The following is a 21439-nucleotide window of genomic DNA, read 5'->3' as shown; positions in this document are numbered from 1 at the left end:
TGCTGCGGGGAGGGCTATGACTCTTCAAAACAGGCTTGCTTTAGACATTCTTTTAGCGAAAAATGGCTGAGTTTGTAAAATGCTTAGTGAGCATCATTGTTGCGCATATATAGCAGATAATAGTAACGAGATTAGAAGCATGCTTACTAATTTGACTAATGATCGTGCAGATTTGAAGGAATTGAAAGAACCTGGTGTTTGGGAAAAGGTTGGAAAGGGTTTTGCTTCGGTGGGGAATTGGCTTAGCAACATTTGGCATGGGCTATTGTCTAAAATAATAGAGGGGATATTGATTGTTATAGCTTGTTTATTTGGATTGTGGGTGGCATGTAAAATTAGTAAAAGAATAAAATTAAGTAAGGCGAAAAATAATAAGAGGAGGGAAGAAAAAGAAAGGGAAAAATTTGTTTAGGGAAAAATCAAAGGGGAAGCCAATAAGTGAAGAAATTTAAATGACAGAACTTTAACTGATGCAAAATTTGTGCGGAAAGGTTTGTGTGATGACAAGAGTCATCAGAGGAGGGATTGTTGGAGTGTACGTTTTAAAAGAAATATTAACGCAAAAGGCTTGCAATATATTGTGTGATGAAGCTGCATAGAAAATGTGTTAAACATAGGAAATAATACACACGTTTGAAATGTGCCTATGGGGAGTGGCTACCAATGTATATGAAAACTAATGAAAAGGCTTATTAATCATTAATTTCTATGCAATATGTTTGAATTTGTATTAGTATATTATAATTAAGGTTATGTGTTAAGAGTTTGCTTCATTTAATAAAAGGCTTTAACTTAGCAAGGGCTTGGGCCTAGCTGCCTGGCCTCATATTTGAATTGTATTTTCTAACGTTAATGACTTGCTGTTTTCCTGAAGGACACAAAGCTGTACTTTTCCAGAAGTTATGTGTGTGTAACTATAGAAAATTCCCGGCTTGCTCAAGGCGATGTTCTTGCTAGATGCAACAGTGCAATTCGTAACAGGTACATGGTTAACTTCCCGAGGAGAAGACAATGAAGACACTGATTGGACTGCAAATTGTTACACTTGGTACCTGACACTCCAACCATTGAAGACGTCAATAAAATGGACCAATCCGTGACATGGGAACTGTGAACTGTGGAAAATTCTAGTAAAAGTGGCCGTTAATTATTGGACAGAGATAAAGATGCACCAAATTCTACCCAATGAGGAATTAGGGAATAGTTAGACAGTTTTGATTTAACGGCAGGACCCAAGGAGAAACCAGAGACTTTGCTGCATGCTTTCCTTCCAGACACTCAAAGCCCATACCTTAGTTGTTCTATTACCCAAACCATCCTCTGCCCACCTTTGCTTGATATTATCTTCTCCTCCATCTGAGGGAAATAATCATTCCTTAGCTATGCTATCTCGAGACTTTGCCATGTTCTAACTTTGCCTGATGCTGATGAACTGATGTCCTGAGGACGAAGACTGACGCTGCTTGCTGATCTGTTGGATTGGTAAATATCTGATGAAAATTGTGATTGTTTGCCTTTTCTTTCTAGGTACCACCTGCTGATTTTGATAGAGGCCTTAGTATAGATGTTTTCCAAATTCGTGTTCACTAAAATGTTTTGCATGAAGCCCAAGATGCTAATGCTAATTTGAGGTTAGTTAAGGTATTCACTAATATCTTATGCAAATAGACAAACAACTGAGTTCTTGCTTTGTTGATTCATGTACTAATGAAACTCTGCTAAATGATTCAGATTAATGGTGTGCTTGAATTCTGAACGATCATAATCTATGCATTGATTAAGTTGTGTTCTGATTGCCAAGAAATCGTGCTTTTGGTGTGTTTATTGCTATTGAGATTAACCAACATATTAGATTGTTACAAATAAGGAAATAAATATCCTAACACTTAACTAAACTGGTGTGGTTATTCATGATTGAAAGGTCATGGTGTGTTCAATTGTCGATTCTTATTGATTGTTTATTGATTAGTGATTGTTCTTATTGAGTAGTTATATTGATCTATTGATTGAAGAAAATATTTCGTACTAGGAAGTCTCCAAACGCGGTCCAAAGGTTTATCGACATAAACGCGTTCCCTTGGAAGTTTACTTATTAAGGCTCTGACGCACTAACACACCTTCTCCTCTTTGTTCAAACCTCCCTCCCCAGTCTCAATGTACTCCTCACCCCTCTCTTTACTTTTCGACACCTCCCCTCTTCCTGTGCTTCATTGTATATCCAGTCCTTATACTGTGCTCCTAGGTTCACAAGCTGCCCACCACAGGTATACATGCATAGAAACAAACAAAGATTTAAACAATGTTTGGGGTTTGCCATTTTTTGTCAAAACATCACATAATGTCATTATCTCAGTGTACAATTTTTAATTTTCAATCAACAAGATTTAACAGAGACAATCGTACTTAAAAGGCAAACATGACTATAAATACAAGAATATATAAGAAAAAATTAGAATTTATGACAATCAGAGGAGAGGTTGTTAAAAAAAAATCTTTTATGGGCAGATTTCATACTATAGAGTCGGTTTCAAAGATCAAATTTCCCAACATACTGACAGCTGCTGTAGAGTTGTCCCAGAAAAAGCCTCCATGTGATGTTAATCTAATTAAAAGTGCCTTTGATGGGGTGTCCTAAAGTGGTTTTATAAGCTCTGACTTCATATATATTTTTAATACTGTGATTTTAAAAAGCTGGGACTATAAGGCTGGGACTGATACACAACATGTTACTATTTCACTCATGAAGATTATATAAAACATTTCATATTCGTAAATCCACGGTATAAAATTATCAAGGTTTACCCTTCAACATGATCTGTGACTATAAAGATACCATTACTTTTGCTAAACAGACACACTGGGCACAAAAATAAGAAACAAAATCAGCAGCACTGGGAATCGATTATCGTTTCCTAAAATGGAGCTTCTAAGATTTGGTATTTTAGGGATTATCTCTCCCACTAACACGGGTAGAAAATACATACTGTTACTAAATGTTTATTCACCACTACCCTTGTTTTAAATCAGGGTCCATAAATGACTGATGTATTCAATAGCACACATGCCATGTTTCTGACTTTCCCCTGTATTTAGTGGGGACTGTGATAAAACACCACCCATTTTTGTTCTTAAGAGGTCCCTGAGATGAATGATGGATCATTTCCTAGTGCAAGGGGGATCCGTTCTAGATATTTTACTTCCCATTGAATTTAGTGAATCCCTGCAATTAAGATCTCCCCGGCAAATCAGAAATAAAGACAACATTTTCTTTTGGTGATTGATGCCTCAGAATTAAGTATTATTTCTACACGCCAGACAGCAATACCACAAATACCTACATTAATTACAGTTGGAAAGTGTTTTTTTTGTTTTCTAGTTGTCTTTTGCTCTGAAGACTTCCTTCAGACTTTGGCGCGCCTGTGCTTCTGTCAGTTGTCCCCAGTCCTCTGGAAGATCAGCTGGGAGGGCTGAGTATTCCTCTGCATAATATGTATTAAAGCGATTAAAATTAAACTTCCAGTAATTTGAGGCAGTGATCCTGGGATCAGGCTGAATGGACCAATCAGGATAGAATGATCGATACTCTTTATAGGGGTGACCTTTCCATTCTGTGTCTGAATTTTGAAACTTCATTTCAGATGCTACCCGTGAAGAACACAAAGAATACACAAGTTTCTCGGAGCGTGAGTTCCTATATTGACCTAATCCCTGCGGTCGATGGACGGTTGCGAAGTGTTCGGTGTGTGCCTGACCTCCAGCCTCACAGGGGGCTTTACAGAACGACACTGCTTTCCACATCCAAACACCTTTTTAAAGAGCTCGTCCTGTGGCTTCAAGGTCAGTCTAGAGAATGTTTTCTTTATGTCACAGTCTTTAAATGATGACAGGATATCACGTTCAGTCTCAGAAAGAAAGAACAGAGCATCAACAGAAAATGTCTCAATTTTGGCTGTGTTTTGAAAAATAATAACTCGTAAACTATCTCTTGAGATTACCAGGTCCTCACTTAAAAGATGACAGAAGTTTTCTAAGAAGGCAGACACTGTGGTGTAATGCTTTACATCCATAATTATTTCTCTGATTTTCTTGGTAACAGCTGACAGGATATTTTTTGCCAATGACTCCAATGTGTTCCCTACTTTGTAGCGGTGTAACATGTGGCTCCATATCCACTCTGACGAAACATTCATAATTGTTAATGTACTCAACATAGTTTCTAAAATTATTTTCTTTCAGCAGGTTGTCAAGTAAAGTGAACTGGAAAAACATCCGGCTGCTGTATTCCTTAGACCGCCCACTGCTGAGGATGTCGTCCACTACTTCTGGCCCAAGGTTTTTATAAATGTGTTCCATCAGAGCCGGCTTCAGGCACAGGACACAGAAATCTCTGGCTCTCTTCTGACATTCATCCTTCTGTAAATAAAGGTCTTTAAAAGCAGATAAATACTGAGCTTTAAATGTGCCGAGACGCAGCAGAGGGTCGTTTTCACTTATGAAGTCCTCATGCATCCTCTGAAAATATGGAGCTGCTATTCCTAAAATATGGAGCTTTAAATCTACTTGAAAGCGAGCGGTGGTGTGCAGTTTGGATGTGGCCGGGTCTTGGAGGCATTTATTGACAATATTGAGCAATTCTCTGCAGTAGGTTTCACTGTAGTCTAATTTGGACTGTTCCTTGTCAGTGGTGAACCTGTGACACTCGTCTACCAGAGACTTAACAAGATATTTTGCTTTGTACCAGCACTCATGAAATATTATTTCCTTAAGGCCCTTCACACTTCTATACCAGGGTAGGTCAAAATGCTCTTTTTCTACATTGAACGTCCCCTTTCCATGATTTAACAGATTGAGGCCGGTTTTATCCCACAGATTAGCTGGAACACTACAAGTGCAAAAATCCTTTTGGAGCACCAGGGACATATTTTCATGAACCTGCTGTTTCTCTAAAGGACTTAGCTGTAACTCAGAGAGAGTCTGTTCCCACATTTTTGCGAATTCTCTTCCCAGCTCTTCATCTCCTAGCTGAGCATCTCTATTCCTGCAATCATGTAAAAGTCGGACCACGTTCTCCTCCATGGTGATAGTGTACACTTCCTGTAAATCCTTCAGTTTGCGTTTCCCTTTCTGGATCGAAATGGCTTCATCCCATCTCCTTAATGAATAACCTTCAAGTTCATTTCTGAGGCTTTTCACACTCATTTTAAAGTCCTCTTTGTATCTTTCTACAAAGTTTAGATTTTCAATTCCACTTTCAAAGTATTTTTGCAAAGAGTCCAACATAGCTTTTTCTCCACTGAGATGTTTCTGAAAAGATTCGTGTTTAAATGTGTTTTGTGTATTATTATTAAGTTCTTCCTTGGACTGATTCTGTATTTCAGTTTCCTTCTTGGCCACCCAGAGGTGCATCTCCTTGCGGAAAGCCCATTCCCACTCACTGAACTTCATTGACAGTTGGTTGTAGGCTTCTGCCACCAGGCTGTTTCTAAAGCTGAAGATAAAGTTTTCATGTTTGACAGCCTTCCATAAACTCTGTATCCATTCTTTAAACTGCGGTATGTCCAAAGTAGCTTTGCCCTGTATACGGCGCTCTCTTATGAACTGAAACAAGTATTTCTTGAAGTCCTGAACATTTTCACTGTACCCCACATTTACTGGAGCCATTGGGGGGACACCGTGCCAGAGACCTGGGATGTACCAGTTGTGTTTGTCTGGGTCATACTCCATAATGTCAGAAAAAGTCATGTTCTCGTTTTGCTTCTCCATCTTGGCGGCTGCCTTTGTCATTGCATTCAGTTGCTCCAGGAGATGTTTCCTGTCACGCATGTTTTGACTATGAGCTGATATGTCACTAATGTTCTGATGCACAAACTGGCAGTTTGGCTTTTTCCCGATTGTTCCCATTCTCAGGAACGCATGGACCACAATCTGTAGAATATCCTTCATCTCTGTGGCATTCTCCATTGCCATGTTTACAATGGTGATGTCACTTAGCCCAACCACTAAGGTCGCCAGTTCATTGTCATGTTCATAACTGCCCTCTAGAGTCGTTAGTTCGGGGGCTTTCAGTCCTTCGGTATCAATGATGAGGATGAAGTCACAGCCCAGCTCTTCCCTTTGATGTTCTTTTACTTTCATGAGTAGCATGAAGGCTCCTCGTGTACACCTCCCGCTACTCACAGAGAACTGGAGACCAAACATGGTGTTCAGGAGGGTGGATTTACCAGTGCTCTGCACTCCCAGCACTGTGATAACAATCATACGACATTGTCTTCCCACTTTGCTGTTCAGCTCAGTTAGGACATCATCGACCCACTGGAGGGGGATGTTGGATGCGTCGCCGTCAATGAGCTCCAGAGGAAATCCATCAAGCAGGAGATTCGCAGCAATGCCCGGCAGATTCATAAATTGTCTATAGATTCCTGTTATTTTCCCTTCCCTATATAGGGAACACTCAGCCTCATAAAACTGCCCCATCTCACGCATGAAGTGCTCAATTCCGATGGAACTCCCAGATATTATTTTGTCTAATTCTGCCAGCTCTTTGGGGTCAGTGTTGCAATTGTTTAACTTTTTTTGGTATTTATCCCTAAGATTGCAAAGACTATTTCTAGCAAGGGAATCAAGCTCACACTTCATCCATTTCAGAAAATAATGTTTCTCCTCAAAAGAATCGAACCCTATTCCACTGATAAATTTAGTCAATCCATCAGTAAGTTGAAATGAATTCTGCTCTCTGCGGAGTTTCAATATTTTCATCTGAAGTTGAGATTTATAGTCCTCTATATTGGTTTTACCTTGTTCTTTTAAACGGCAATACTCTTTCTCTGTTTTAGCCAATTCTTTCCAAGGTTCTCCCTGTAGTTTCATCATTTCTTTCTTATATCCCATAATATCTTGAATGTCTTTTGTTATCTCCCTAGCATAATCCTTGCCTCGCTTGCATTGCTCACAGTCCTCATCTACATAAATCTCCTGCTTACGTGCAGTGTCGGCCATGCCTTCAACACTCACACTTGTTGGAGAAAGCTTTATTAAAGGTAAGATGGCAGACTGGAGATTCAGCATGAACTGTGCATCATTGATGGCTCTGTTTTTCTTCAAAATTTGGGACTGAGAAATTTTCAGATCACGAATCAATCTGGTTATAATATTCAAGCTTTTTTTCGACTTATCCTCATTGGAACTGATGATAAAATAACATTTTGTACCCGATTTCAGATCTGAAAGTAGCTTGTATTCCCTCTCACCCAAATCTTCAATGTATATGAACACAGCGGATGATACCGCTGTTAAAAATCTAAACTGGAGTTGGTGAGATTCAATATCTCCTCGTAGATTTGTAAATGCAACAGGTTCTGGAAAAATATCAGACTTTTCCCTTCCACCGGGAAAGTACCAGGAAATCTCTACTAACCCATCAGATAGTCTCCGGGGCACATTCCCACATTCCATCTCTCTATGGATGAAGAAGTCATGGTGCTGCTGCGGGGGGCTGAGAATCGCGTTCAGAATCCTAGACTTAGACAAACTGCAACTCCCCAGACGTACAAAGGAAATAGTGGGCATCGGTATGAGTACCAGGCTTTCTTCCCTGAACCCTCTGCTCTCTCTCAGTGAGTGCGGCCTCCACTTCCTAACCATATCCCTCATGGCCCACAGCATGAGTGTGCATTTGGTACCATCACTGGGGGGCAGCAGAAGGGGAACAGCAAACTGGCACGTGGACATTTTTAGCAAAATCTCCTGCTGTAAAAAACTGTCTGAGCAATACAATAGCACACAGAGAACATCCAAAGGATTGACAGAATGGCTGGGTAGATTGTCACCATCAAACGTACACTCGTTATTTTTTTCACAGTCCTCAATATCTCTGTGTTCATCCGCAGGGATGGATTTCAGAGAAGTGTCTCTTGCTGTCACGTTTAATGCCAGGAGCTTACTGAGAAAGCGCCAGGGCACATCTTGTAAAGTCAGACAATTTAAACTTCTCTCATCTTCTAGACCAGTTTCAAGAACGTCGCGAAGACTGAGTTTTGTATCGGCATACTTCTCCAGGTTTAGCTGGGACAAGATTTCCTTTACTTTTTTTATTTTCTCTGTCAGGAAAAAAACACAAGATTTTCTGATGTTTCATCCTTTTCAATGTATGTATTATCCATAATGCTCTAAACAATACTGAAGCCAGTATCACATTTTACACATACAAATATTAATATATATTTAAGATTAAAAAAGTAAAATACGTACCACACATTGATTGTATAAGTGCTACATAACAGACTAGTAGCTTCAATTAATGTCAGCATTTTCCAAGCTAGAAAGATTGGTTTTAAAAACTTACTGCTTGTCACAACTATTGCCGGGCATACACAAACAACATGCTTACTATCTTGCACATACAACATTATTTCTTAGAATACAGTGATTTGCAAACCATAAATTGTCTGCAATCTGAAATCTTTTGGTTTTGAAATGCTTTTTAATGACTTTTTATTGGGATTTCCAAAAATACAAATCAAATAGAGGAACATTAAAAGCGTTTGTATCAGTACTTCAACAATACATAAGGATGGGGTATTTCAATCGAAGAACTATTTCACACACCCTACCACTTTTTGTTCCTCTGTGCCGAAAAAAAGGCAGAATAAGGACATCAGAGTGAGTCTTCCTCCATGCACTTCAACTACAATTGGGTGGATGTACCGAATTCCATGCAGAACGGTAGATATACATTGTTTTATAGATGGGCATATCTGTCCAGCCTCACCCTGCTTAAGAATTAAGTTTAATCTTCAAAGGAACAAAGACACATAGGTGTAAAATAGACAAGGGCCTTTGACCTGTCAGGTCAGTCGAAGTAAGAAGAGATAGAGGGCCAGAAGCATGCACTGTATTTTGGTACATTCGGCCAGCACTAACTAATGGAGGAAGAACGATTCCCAAAGTGGGGCACAGTACCTGGGCCGTCCGACTCACCAAAGGACAGCTGCCATAAGAGTGTCACAGTATGTGCAAGGAAACTGAATCCGGCTACCTCCAGTTCAGCATGAGTTAGATACATTATTTATGTGGCATGGGGCATAGTAAAGGATGCAGTATCTGAGTAAAGATAGCTAACTGACCATTCACCTTGTATTTGATATGGTCACATGCAGCTACTCTCACTAATTCAGTCAACCATTCCTCTAGTGCTAGAACAGAAAGCCTCCCTTAATGCTGCAGAAATGATTGTTTAGGAAAGTTGCAAAGCGGCTTTAAAGGATTAACACTTTTGTATCTCTTCTCTTTTAATTTGCAATTCATGATTCGGAACTCCTGTCAATCACATTTTCAATTTTTGGACAAATGTGATTGGTTGGGGGGTGGATTGTGACTGCAAGTTGGTTCTGACTCGTGAGTTTTGCGGTGTGGAAAAATAATATTCGTAGCCACGGTTTGCCGCCCTCAGAGATGCCTGATCTCAGAAGGATGCTGGAGGTGGGGCGGGCTGGGGGGGTCGGTGGGAATGAGGGAAGAAAGGCACAGAGGCCAGGATGTGTGAAGCAGGGGGCGGGCCACACAGAGAAGGTTGGGTGGAGGACCTGGGAACATGACAGGCCCTGCGCCAAATCCCCGTTGTGCAGTCCAACTCCCGGCGAGCACTATACAGTCTTTACAACAAAGGCACCACCACACATTACATTTACGAGCAGATTTAAGAAAAGTGGGGCGCTGCACCCAGTGCAGTGACACTTTTCTTGCACCCCTTTTTGCCCCCTACAGCCACCATGTGTGCACTGTATTTAAAATTTGGCGCACCATGGTGTCGGGTAGGGGGCAATAGTGTCAACATTGTTTACGCTATTGATGCCCTGAACAGTATATAGGGGCCCATTGTAACTAATGGTGTGCCCCTTTTTAACGCCTGCTCTGAGCAGGCATTAAGAGTAGCTGCAAAAAATGATGTGCTTCTTAAATCTGGGCCTTAGAGTACAGCAGGTACCATGCAGGTAAGTACCCCACATGCTACTACCTGGCATTTTACAAAGTGGGACTCTACCATGCAGGTAAGTGTGGTTTAAGGGAATTAAAGGCTAGTAATGGGTGTAAGGGGTTTTAAGGGGTTTCTAGGGTTCAGGTAAGGGTACAGGGTTATAAGGGTTTTTAGAGTTAAAGGGTGTGTAAGGGTAGGGGGTAGTAAGTGGTAGGAAGGGATTGTAGAGTTTAGACATGGGTAAGGATAAGGGGTAGTAAGGGGTTATTAGCATTCATGAATGGATAAGGGCTTAGGGTTGTAAGGAGTTTTTAGGATTTAAGGTAGGGTATGGACTAGTTGAACAAATTACTTACCTTTGATAACGCTTTATCTCGTACAGACTATCTAGCCACAGATTCCTTACCTTAGAATATATTACTCAGGCGTGAGACTGGATCTGGAACTTTTCGAACAGTACCCCTGCACACCAATGGGTGGCATCGTTTAGCTCCATGTCAGCGTCATCCAAGCCAGAAGTGATGTGTGCTGCACAATGTCTATAAAGGCGCCACCCCAGCACATTGACAGCAGTTTATTTTTTCACTTTTTCACACCAGAAGCACAGAGCCATGAGGAACACTGACAACTGGTGCACATTTTTAGGGTCCTAAAAGGGTGACTCTCACCCTGTAATCAGTTTGCAGACCAGAGAGCATAGGAGGATCTTTAAGGAGTTTGCGGTTAGGTATAGTCTCTACCAGATAAGGAGTTAACAAAGGTAAGTCATTTTTCACCTGCTTGAAACTTCTACCCACAGATTCCTTACCCTAGAATAGATACCCAAGCAATGTCTCCCTAGAAGTGGGTATGAGAAACAGGTTTAGACCAAATAGTCCTTCAGGACCAAATGGCAAAGCGTCTTTCACAATGGACATGACTGTCCTGGCAGTAGTTCTTGGTAAACATGTGCAGAGAGGCCCACTTAGCTGCCTGACAGATGTCCAGAACACAACTCCATGAGCTAACACATTGGTCACAGCTTGAGCTATTGTAGAATGAGCATGCAATCACTCAGAGGGGTTCCTTTTTGCCCAATTCATAGCAGATCTCTGTGCAGAGCAATATCCATTGTGAGATGGGCCGTTTCTGCATGCCCTTCACTTTCTTAGCCCCAAAACATCCTATGGAGAGTTGATCGTCCACATGGCTTACTTTGGTATGGTCAAGGCAGAACGACAACCCTCTTTTTGGGTCCAGGCAGTGGAGTCTCTCCTCTTCTTTAGAAGGGTGAGGAGGAGCAATGAAGGTAGACATGGTGATGTTTTGGCCTACATGAAAGGGGTATGTGTTCAAAGAACCAGCTAGTCTGGGTAAAAGCTAATATAAGGAGGATGCACGGTGTGCCTGCAGTTCGCTGACCCTTCAAGCTGTTGTTATGGCCACTAGAAAAGCCATAGTGATGGTTAGAAAATGGTGTGGGCAGTTGTGTGCGGCTTGAAGGGTGTGCACATCAAATCAGCCCAAACCAGGCTTAAGTCCCTCTGGGTATGATGAATGGCCTGGGAGGAAACATGTTGGAGTCCTTTGAAAAACCTAGTCACAACAGGTGACGTGAACAAAGAAGGATGGTCCTGCAACTGCAAAAATGCCAAAATGGCCTATAAATAACCGCACAGACCTACTGGGCCAAATAGAATAACCTGAGAAAGGAGTGCCGAGAGAGGGTCGATGTTACTGGATACACACAATGCCAAATATTTGTCCCAGTGGCAGGCGTATACCATCTTATTGGAGGGACACCTGACTGCCACAGTAACATCATAGACTACGGGAGGAAGGTTGAAAGCTGCCAACTGCTGTTGCACAGTCTCCATGCATGAAAGTGGACACTGCACAGGTTTAGGTGCAGGACCTTTCCCTGTGGCTGTGACAGAAGAGCCTTTAAAAGAGGCTACCTGACCAGAGAACCGATGCTCATGCACAATAACTTGGGGCACCAGACTCTCCGTGCCCAGTCCAGAGCCACAACAAGGACCTGGGCCCAGTTGTTCCTGATCTTCTTGAGATCCCTGGGCAGTAGTGGCATTTGTGTAAAGGTGCACCTGAGGCCGCAGCTCCACTCGAGATGAAAAGCTTATCCAAACGAAAGCCACCCTGGAAATTCCAGCACACATAACTGCTGACAATGCACGCTCTTGGTGGTGATGAACAGATCTAACTGAGGCCCTCCCCACTCTTGAAAGAGACCTTGCACCATCTCTGGATAGAGATGCCATTGGTGATCAGCTAGGCATCAGCGGCTGAGTTAGTCCGCTCTAGCTTTCTGAGAGCATGCCAGGTGCTGAACCACCAGAGAAATGCCCTGACGTTCCAGCCACGCGCAGAGTCACAGGTCCTTTGATGAAGTGTCTTCCCCTTATTAAAGGAAGAAAGACTTTTAAAGCCAATCAGATCGCCTGAAGCTCCAACAGGTTGATGTGGAGTCTGGACTCTGCCGGAAACCAGAGTCCACTGATCTCCACCTCTCACAGGTGTTGACGTCAACCCAGGAGTGATGGATCTGTCACTATGGCCAGCTCTGGTTCAGGTAAGGAGAGGGGTCTGCACTAACCCAATAGAGATTTGTCAGTCACCACTGCAGGTCTTTTACAGTTCCCTCTGAGATCTGGACCATGTCGTAGAGATTCCCCTGATGATGTTCCCACTGTAACTTCAGGTCGTATTGCAGAGCCCACATATGCCAATGGGTATGTGTCACAAGTAGGATGCAGGAGGTCATGAGGCCCAGCAGCCTCATTGTCAGTCTCATAGAAATCCAGGCTAGAGGCTGAAACACTGGTGTCATAGTCTGACTATCCTGGACTCGCTGCTCAATGAAAGGGAGCATTTGAGAGGGAGTAAGGTGTGACTTTGGCACGTTGATAGTGTATCTGAGCCAGTGCAGGAGGTCTGCTGTAGCCTGGAGGTGGGAGATGACTGCCTGTGGAGAATTTGCCTTCAACAGCCAATTGTCGAGGTGGGGGAAGACTGGGACCCCTGATCACCATAGGTGTGCTGCAATCTCTACCATCACCTTGGTGAACGCCTGAGGCATGCTGGTAAGGCCAAAAGGGAGCACAGCAAACATAAAGTGCTATGGACCACCGTGAACCACAGCTTACACCTGTGGACAGGCAGGACAGGGATATGGAAATATGCATTCTGAAACTCCAACACCATCATCCAATCTGAAAAAGGAGAAGTCCCGAGCGTCACCTTTTTCAGGAAGAAGTTCAGAACGCACAGATTTAGGCTAGGATGAAGGCCTCCTTCCTTCTTGGGAACAAGAAAGTAGAGAGAATGGCAACCACACCCTACTTCTGATGTTGGCACCCTCTTCATGGCTCCCTTGGCCAAAAGAGCCAGCAATTCCTGACAGAGCAAGAAGAGATGGTCCTCCATCATCTGGTCATATATGGGGGGCATGCGTGGAGGGATATCCAGAAAGGGAATGAAGTAGCCCCTTTGGACCATCTTAAAACCCACTTGTTGGGTGTGGTCAACTGATAGCGGTGCAGGTGATGGTGTATAATGCCCCCCACTGGATGCCTATGTTGGTATCAAGGCAAACTAGAAGGATTTTGAGGCTGTAGTTGTCAGGAGAGTGCTGAACGGGCTCGACCTCTGGCTAGTGGCCCCACACAATCTGTAAGAACTGCATCCTCTGCCATGAAAAGTTTGGGAAGACAATTGGCCTTGGTGGCAGGGAGGGAATGAACATGGTTGGGAGCCCCTTCCATAACCAGGAAAGGAACTGAAGGCAGACTAGGGTTGGTGAAGGGCTCAAAGACCTGGCTGTGGCTCTGTTATCTGTAAAACGATATAGGTCTGAGTCCTCCTCTCACCAAGAAGATGAGAGCCCTCAAATGGCAGGTCGATGAGTGAGTCTTACACATCCCCTAAAAAACTAATTGTTCTAAGCCAGAAGTCGTGCTTAAGGGCCATCTACAAGGAAATCGACATGCCCAGTGACTCTGTCAATCCACACCTGACAGTGAACTTTGCTGCATCTCTCCCATCTGCAATAGCTGGAGAGACAATGGCTCTGACTTCCTCCAAGACTATGGGCAGCACTTGTACAATCAAATACCAGATTGTATGGGTGTATCAGCCCAAAAGGCACATGGTGTTCTGAGACCACAGTGCTAGTCTGGCAGAATAGTACATCCTCTTTCCAAAGGCATCCAGCCTCTTGGATTCGCTATCCAGTGGAGTGCTAGGGAAAATGGCAGGTTTCACTTGAGAAGTACATGCTTGGACCACCAAGCTTTCTGGGATGGGGTGCTGGGTGAAAAATCTGGGGTCCCCAGGAGTGAGGCAATAGTGGCAGGCAATTGTCCTATGCACAGCCGCCCCTGTGAAGGGCTTGGACCAAGCCCCAAGGGCGACATCTGTAAGGGCTTCATTAAATGGGAATGAGGGTTTGGCGGGCCAACTCCCAGCTGAAGCACCTCCATGAAGATGTTTTTCCATCTTGAAATTGTTCCCTTTGTACCTGGCGACCCCTTGTTTCCTTTTGTGAAGGATACAAATAATTGGTTTTCTTTGTGGAACTCTCTAGATTCTTGCAGATAGTATATTAAGGATCTTCTTACATTCAAAATGTGTAGAGCTCTTTCCATTTGTGTTTGTGGTTCCTTGAAGAACACCAGTAGCTATATGCTTTGACTGACGTGATAACTGATGACCACCTTAGGTAGGAACTGATGATTGGTCCTGAGGACCACCTTGTCCTTTTGCATTTGCAAGTACAGTTCCTGCATTGTGAGCAATTGCAGTTCGCTCACTCTCTGCAGTGAAGTGACAGTGCTTAGGAATGAGGTTTTGAGTGTGAGTGATTTGAGCTCTTTTTCATGCCTCGGTTTAAACAGCTTTGTCATTAATTGCATCAACACAGTTTTTAAGTTCCACATTGGTGCCAGAAATGATCTTGGTGACACAATGCTCTTTGAGCCCTCTAGAAACCTCTTTACTACTGGTGTAATGAAGAAACTATCACACAAGTTGCGTCTGGTGTATGCTACTACTGCTGCCAGGTGTACCTTCAATGATGAATAGGTTAACCCACTATCCAATAGATGAGTGAGGTAAATTAGCACTGTCTCCAGTCTTGTATTCATTTCCATTCTTTTGTTGTCTGTGCACCAGTGGATATATTATTTCCACTTCGCAGCATAATATGTTCTAGTGGTAAATCTTCTTGTTTCCCTAAGAATTTCCATTGTTTTGGGCATTAGATGTAGATGTCCGAACTCTATGTATTTAGGCTCCATGCTGAGTGTTCCTGCTTCTGGGTGATACACTTTCCCTTTCTGCATTGTTAGCAGGTCTTTCTCTGCTTTGATTTTGATCATCGGACCTCTGAGCATCTCGATCAGTTCCACGTACCAAGTCTGTCTAGCCCATTGATGGTCTAACAGAATAAGATTCATCCATGGCTGTTTGGCTTATTCCAGAACCTTGCCTATTGAAGAGATTGGGGGGAAAGCGTAAGTAAATCTCCCTCACCAGTTTAGTGAAAGGGTGTTCCTTTCTGACTGGTGGTGTGAACTCCCAGAGGCAAAGTTTTTGCATTTTGTGCTTTCTGCTGTTGCAAACAGTTCTATTGTAGGTCTTCTCCAGACCTTGAATATCCTCTTCGGTGTTTGTTGCTTAAACTTCCATTTGTGTGAGCTGTTTCACTGTCCGCTTACTCTGTCCGCCTCCAGGTTTTCCTTCTCTGGAAGAGATTGATCCTCCTTGAAATTGCCCATTGCCAAATCTCCTGCGCTTTTTTGCTCAGTGTGTATGACTTTGTGCCTCCCTGTTTGTTCAGGTAGAACATAGTTGTATTATCTGTTTGTATCAGCACAGCTTTCCCTGTGATGTGAGTTTGGAAAGCTTTCAGGGCTAGAAAAACCAAGAAGTTGATGTGTTTCACCGCATCTGCGTTGTGCTATTGTCCCTGTATTTACAGGTTCCCTGAATGTGCATCCCACCCTTCGCAGGATGCATCTGTTTTGATAGTTACTGTGGGAGTTGATGTCTTGAATGGGCTTCCTAGGGTCACCTGTTTTGATGTCCGTCACAGTTCTTCCTTTTTGTATCTTGCTGTGACAACCAGTAGATCGTCCCTACTCCTGTCGGCTTGTGACTATTTGTTGCAGATCTATTTTTGGAAAGGTCTCATTTGCAGTCTTGCAGGTGTTATTTGTGATATGCATGATGCCATCATGCCCATTAGTTTCATGATTGTCCTCACTGTCAGAAACTGCCACTTCTGGTTGAGCCAAACTTGGGGCGTGCACTGCATCACTTCTGAAACACAGAGATGCACCGTATTTACAAAAATGCAGCCCACCCCTACCTCTAGTGCTAAATTTAGCTGCCTAGTGCCAACACAGGCACCCTTGCACCATATTGCAAGTGTGCCTGCGTTTCGGGGAATGATTATTTATGTGCAGGAAGGTGTTCCTTCCTGCACATAAACAATCAATAATGGTGATTTGCTAGTTTTATGTGTGCTGCATTCTGCATTATTTAATGTTTGTTTATGTGCAGGAAGTGACACCTTTCTTCACATAAAGAATCATTTATGACCTTTTGCTCTTTCTATGTGTGCTGCACAATGCAGCACACATAGAAAAAGCAAAGACTAGGAGAACTAAAAACATTTCTCTTTGTTGCGCCATGCTAACGCCACCCCTTGGGTGGCATTCGTTTTCGGCGCTGCCTCAGATTAATGTTTCCTTGTAAATCTGGGACAGCATCAAAAGCAATGGCTGCTGCGGTGGAACACCCACAGTAACACCCATTGCATGCCCCTCTGCCGCAGAAAACTGCATCAGGAGACCCGTATTTACAATGCGCCGTTAAGCCACAAAAAGTGTTTTAGCGCCACCTCGTAAATATGACACAGCGCCACCAGCATCACAAAAAGTGATGCTCCAGTGGCATGAGGGGTTTGTAAATATGCACCTTGGTCTGCCATTGCCTCTATCCTAGTTGGGGCAGGATATGCCCTTGCTTTCTTTGAGTTTAGGGTCACTCCCAGGAACACCTTTTCCTATTCCTATTGAGGTGCTGATTTTTTGTGGTTTATGGAAAGCACCAGCCGTTCTAGAGTTGACATTGCTGTTTGGATGTCTCTTTGGCATTTCTGCTTTACCTTTGCTTTTACTAGCCACTCATCTAGGTATGGGTATACATGTATAACTTCCCTTCTTAAGTAGCCTGCTACTGTAGCAAGGCACTTTTTAAAGACACACAATGCTGACTTTATTCCGAATGGTAGCACTGTGAACGGGTAATGTACTCTGTCTAATACAAATCTGAGATACTTCCTGTGTCTTTGATTTATAGGGATGTGTGGAGAGGCGTTATTAGGGTCTAGGGTGGCCATGTAGTGTTCTTGTTTTAGGAATGGAATAACTCCTGGAAGTGTGGTCGCTTTGAAATGTTGAGTGCAAATGAATATGTTTAATAACTTGCAGAATATGGATTGGTCTGTTAGGTCTTGTTTAGGAACCAGAAAGTAAGGTGAGTAGTTTCCCTTGTTTCTCCATCTTGGGGAAACTCTTCCGATCATGTTCTTTTGTAAAAGTACTTCCACCTCTTTCCTTTATTGTGAGTTCCTCTTCTAAGAAAATCTTTTGTTTTGGGGGTTTAGGAGGAGGTTCCTTGGTTAATTCTATGCACTAACTGTGATGTATCACATTTAAGATCCACTTTTCTGATGTTAGTTCTTCCCACTCTCTTGTGAAATGTCTTATTCTGCCTCCCACTGGTCTTATGCGGGAGTCTGATTTATGTGACGAGTTGCTTGATGTTCCTCCCCCTCGTGGGGGTTGACCACCTCCTTTTCGTCTTGCCCAAAAGGACTGTCTGGCAGGCTGTTGCCATTGTTGGTATGCTGATTGTTACATTTCCTGAAGGGAGTTGCCTTTGTGCCTGTTGCTGTTGACGGTCCTGTGGAAGCAGTGTTCTATCTGTTGGCCTTCGTGTTATACTACCTCCCCTTCCGAATGAGCTTCTGAGCTGTAGGACTCCAATGGCTTTTGCTGTATCGTTGTGCTCATCAACTGCTTGTCCAAACAAGGTGTTTCCAGTGAATGGCATGTTGATAATAGATGCCTGCATCTCTGGTTGAAACCGTGACACCCTCAGCCAGGCATGCCCCTTAATGTAGTGCCAGCGCACCTCTGCCTGCTGGCAGTATCAGCTGCATCCAGAGCTGACTTCAGGCATGTGTAGGCAATATTTTGTCCCTCCTGTATGATTGCTTAGCCCACTTCTTGTATTCTTCAGGAAGGTGCTGCATGAGGGTCTCCATGTCATCCCACTGCTGGTGGCCATATCGATTTAGAAGTGCGTATGAGTTTGTAATACACCACTGCATTTTAGCCTCCCTCTTCATCTTCCTTCCCACCATGCCTAGACATTTGCTGTCATTCTCAAGTAGGGACTCAGTTGAGGTGGGAGCGTTGTTTCGCTTACTTGCAGTAGGGACGATTAAAGAGTCTGCTGGTGCACGCTCCTGTATATGTTTTAAGTCTTGTGTTATGGGTTTGTATTTCTTCTCAACTCTTGGTGTAACTGCCTTTTTCAGTTGCAGGCTCTATGTCCGCCCCATTCCCCTGGTCCAAGATACTAGGCGGCATTGGTAGGTAGTTTCCCTTGTGAGCAGGAATCAATGTTTCTAAAAGGAAACAGGAGTCTTCTTTTTCCTCCTCCAGTTGTACATAGGTATCAGCAGCCCTCTTACTATGACTATAGTACATGAAGAGGCCGGTGGGGGGATGATGGTCTCGAGAAGAAGCTGTCCTCCTCTTCCTCTGGGGAATCTGAATCCATCTCAACCCACGACTAATCGTCAAAGCCTCCTGTTCCTTCAGTCTTCTCTGTATCACATAACTCTTCCGCTGGGTGTTCCTCCTGTGGCTTTGGTGTTGTGGGAGCTTCTAAGGCAGATTGGTCATCTTCGACATCGAAAGTTGTCAATGGTTTAGTCGGGATTCGAAGTTCTCTCAAGGAGTTTTTGAATTTTTGTTTTCTTTGTAGGGGCTCCACCACTTCAGCCTCTAGTCTTCTCTTTTACTTTTCAAACACCTGTGCCTTCTTCTTGGCATCGAGCATTGGTGAAAGTCTTTTCTTCGGCGTCGCTGGTTCTGTCGATGTGGAGGGTTTCATGCCATCTTTCAAACTCTCTTGCACTGCTGGTGACCTCAAGGGTTTCAACGATGTTTTGGCTGTCTCTGTATCCCCCACTCGGGATCTGTGGGCCTCTTTAGTTTTTGGCTGATCTTCGGTCGACCTTTTTTGTGCTGAGGTTGCAGCCTTGGACTTTTTGTCTGAGGCTTTAGAGTGTTTGATGCCTTATGGTGATTTTGTTACCTTTTGAGTACTCTTTTTGGCATCCATCGCCGCTGTCTTCTCTGCCTATTCTCTCTCAGCGTCCAACTCCCCGCCAGCGCAGTCTCGGCTTTCTCAACATTATGGTCATCACCGCCGGACCGCCTTGAGTCTTTCAATGATACCTGTGGTCTTTGGGTGGCCATGGTGTGTTGTTGCACCCTTTGTCTGCAATGTGCCCTCAATGTCTTTGGTACAAATGCGGCGCAGAACTCACACTCCTCATCCAGATGGTCCTTCATGAAGCACAGGTTAAAGACCTCGCAGGAATTTCTCTGCACAAACATGTTGTGGTAGTTGGGACACAATTAAAAGGGGGTATTTTCCATGTCCCCTACCGGCCATCATTCTGCAACTACTTGGCTGGCTCCAGCGAGACCCGTAGTCTGGAAAAAAACAATAGAGAAGGATGACATTCTCTCTCATCAACCTTTTTGTGTTTTTCAGCAACTTTGATGATTTTCATGAAAAACTCAAAAAAAATGGAAAAACTTTTGGAGCTCCTCCGTTGCTTCCAGACCCAAAGGCGGAAAAAAGAATCTGAATATGGGTACTATGCACAGGAACATCTGGGGCATCGTCTGACGTCATACACAAGACTGACATACCACCAAATGGTGGTCATCAACACCCAAAAACAAACAAAAAGAAGGTAATTCCAGACCCAACCACTCGATGACGGTATAATGCAAAGCATGGGAATCCAGAAAAGAGTTCATGCCACAAAAATGTTACTTACCCAATAAGCATTGGTTCGAGGCACGTAGTGCTGTAGATTCACATGCTTAGCATAAGTTTGCCATTTAGTGTTGGGTTCAGATGTGTGCAAGTTGGTTTACTTTGAAGAAAGTCTTTCAAGTCACAAGGTGCTATGACTCCTCCTCTTGCTTGTAATGAGCATGGTCATCTACTCAATTGTTAGATTGTTTTCCAGCATGACGGGAAGGTGAAATGTGAAGCAAAGTGTAGTATAAACAGCTGTCCATGTGAAAGGAGTTTGTGAATATAAAAGAAAATAACTGTAACAACCACAGGTGTCCAGGAAGGAGGGTGGGTACATGTGAATCTATAGCACTACATGCCCCGAAGAAATGCTAACTGAAAAAGTAACATTTTCCGCTCAAGGCAAGTGTGACTGTAGATACACGTACTTAGAATAGGCTGTAAAGCAGTTCTCCACCAAAAGCAGTGGTTACGCTTTAGGAGTTACAATTGTTTGAAATAGTGTCAGTAAGACTTCTTGGCCCACAATTGCTTGTTGGTGGGCCAGTACATCTGCACAGTAATGTTTTGTAAATATATGTGGGATGTGCCCTGTAGTTTCTTTAGATATGTCAGCTATGGGTATGTGTCCTAGGAAGGCCAGAAGCTCCTGTTTTACATGTGGAATGAGCTATAAGAGGAATATGAGAATTTCTTTAAGCCTAAGCATTGAATGTCTGGATGCATTTAACAATCCATTGTGCAATGCCTGATTTAGAAATGGCCCTTCCTTTGTGAGGTTTTGAGAAAGCGACAAATAGGTGTTGTGTTTTTCTAAATTATTTAGTCCTGTGAATGTAATACACAAGAGCTCTTTTTACGGCTAACATATGGACAGCCCTATCTGAAACCGAGTGAGGTTGGGGGAAAAAGGCAGATAGTTCAATAGATTGATTAAGATGGAACTTTGAGGCCACCTTAGGAAGAAATGTGGGGTTGGTGTGAATGCAACACTATCCCCATGTATTTGGAAGAGGGGTTCTTTTAATGTTAATACCTGAAGCTCACTGACACGTCTGAGTGAGGTGATAGCAACTAGGAATGTTACCTTCCAGGATAAAAACTGGAGGGAGCAGGAGTGGAAGGGTTCAAATGAAGGGCCCATTAATCTTTTTAATACAACATTGAGATTCCACATGGGAGTTGGTGGCACTCTAAGAGGAACATCACTCTTAAGACCTTCCGGGAAGGCTTTGTCAACTGGAATCCTGAATAGGGAAGTGTGTTGCTTATTTTGCAGCTATGCAGCTATGCAGATACTACTGCTAGGTCTAGTCTTATAGATGCAAAAGC

General features: G+C 43.2%; 1 protein-coding gene across 1 annotated transcript; it reads right to left on the bottom strand.

The window, feature by feature from the left end:
- Positions 1-2355: 2355 nt before the first annotated feature.
- On the bottom strand, positions 2356-18112 carry LOC138246933 (up-regulator of cell proliferation-like). Its single transcript, XM_069201680.1, is given in 4 exon segments — positions 2356-3782; positions 3785-4185; positions 4187-8096; positions 17986-18112. Coding segments are annotated over 4 exon segments (4848 nt in total). The 3' UTR covers positions 2356-3372.
- Between the last annotated feature and the right edge of the window lie 3327 nt (positions 18113-21439).

This window comes from Pleurodeles waltl, chromosome 7, assembly GCF_031143425.1.
Source record: "Pleurodeles waltl isolate 20211129_DDA chromosome 7, aPleWal1.hap1.20221129, whole genome shotgun sequence".
Taxonomy (NCBI): Eukaryota; Metazoa; Chordata; class Amphibia; order Caudata; family Salamandridae; genus Pleurodeles; species Pleurodeles waltl.
This window is presented reverse-complemented; position numbering and strand designations above follow the sequence as displayed.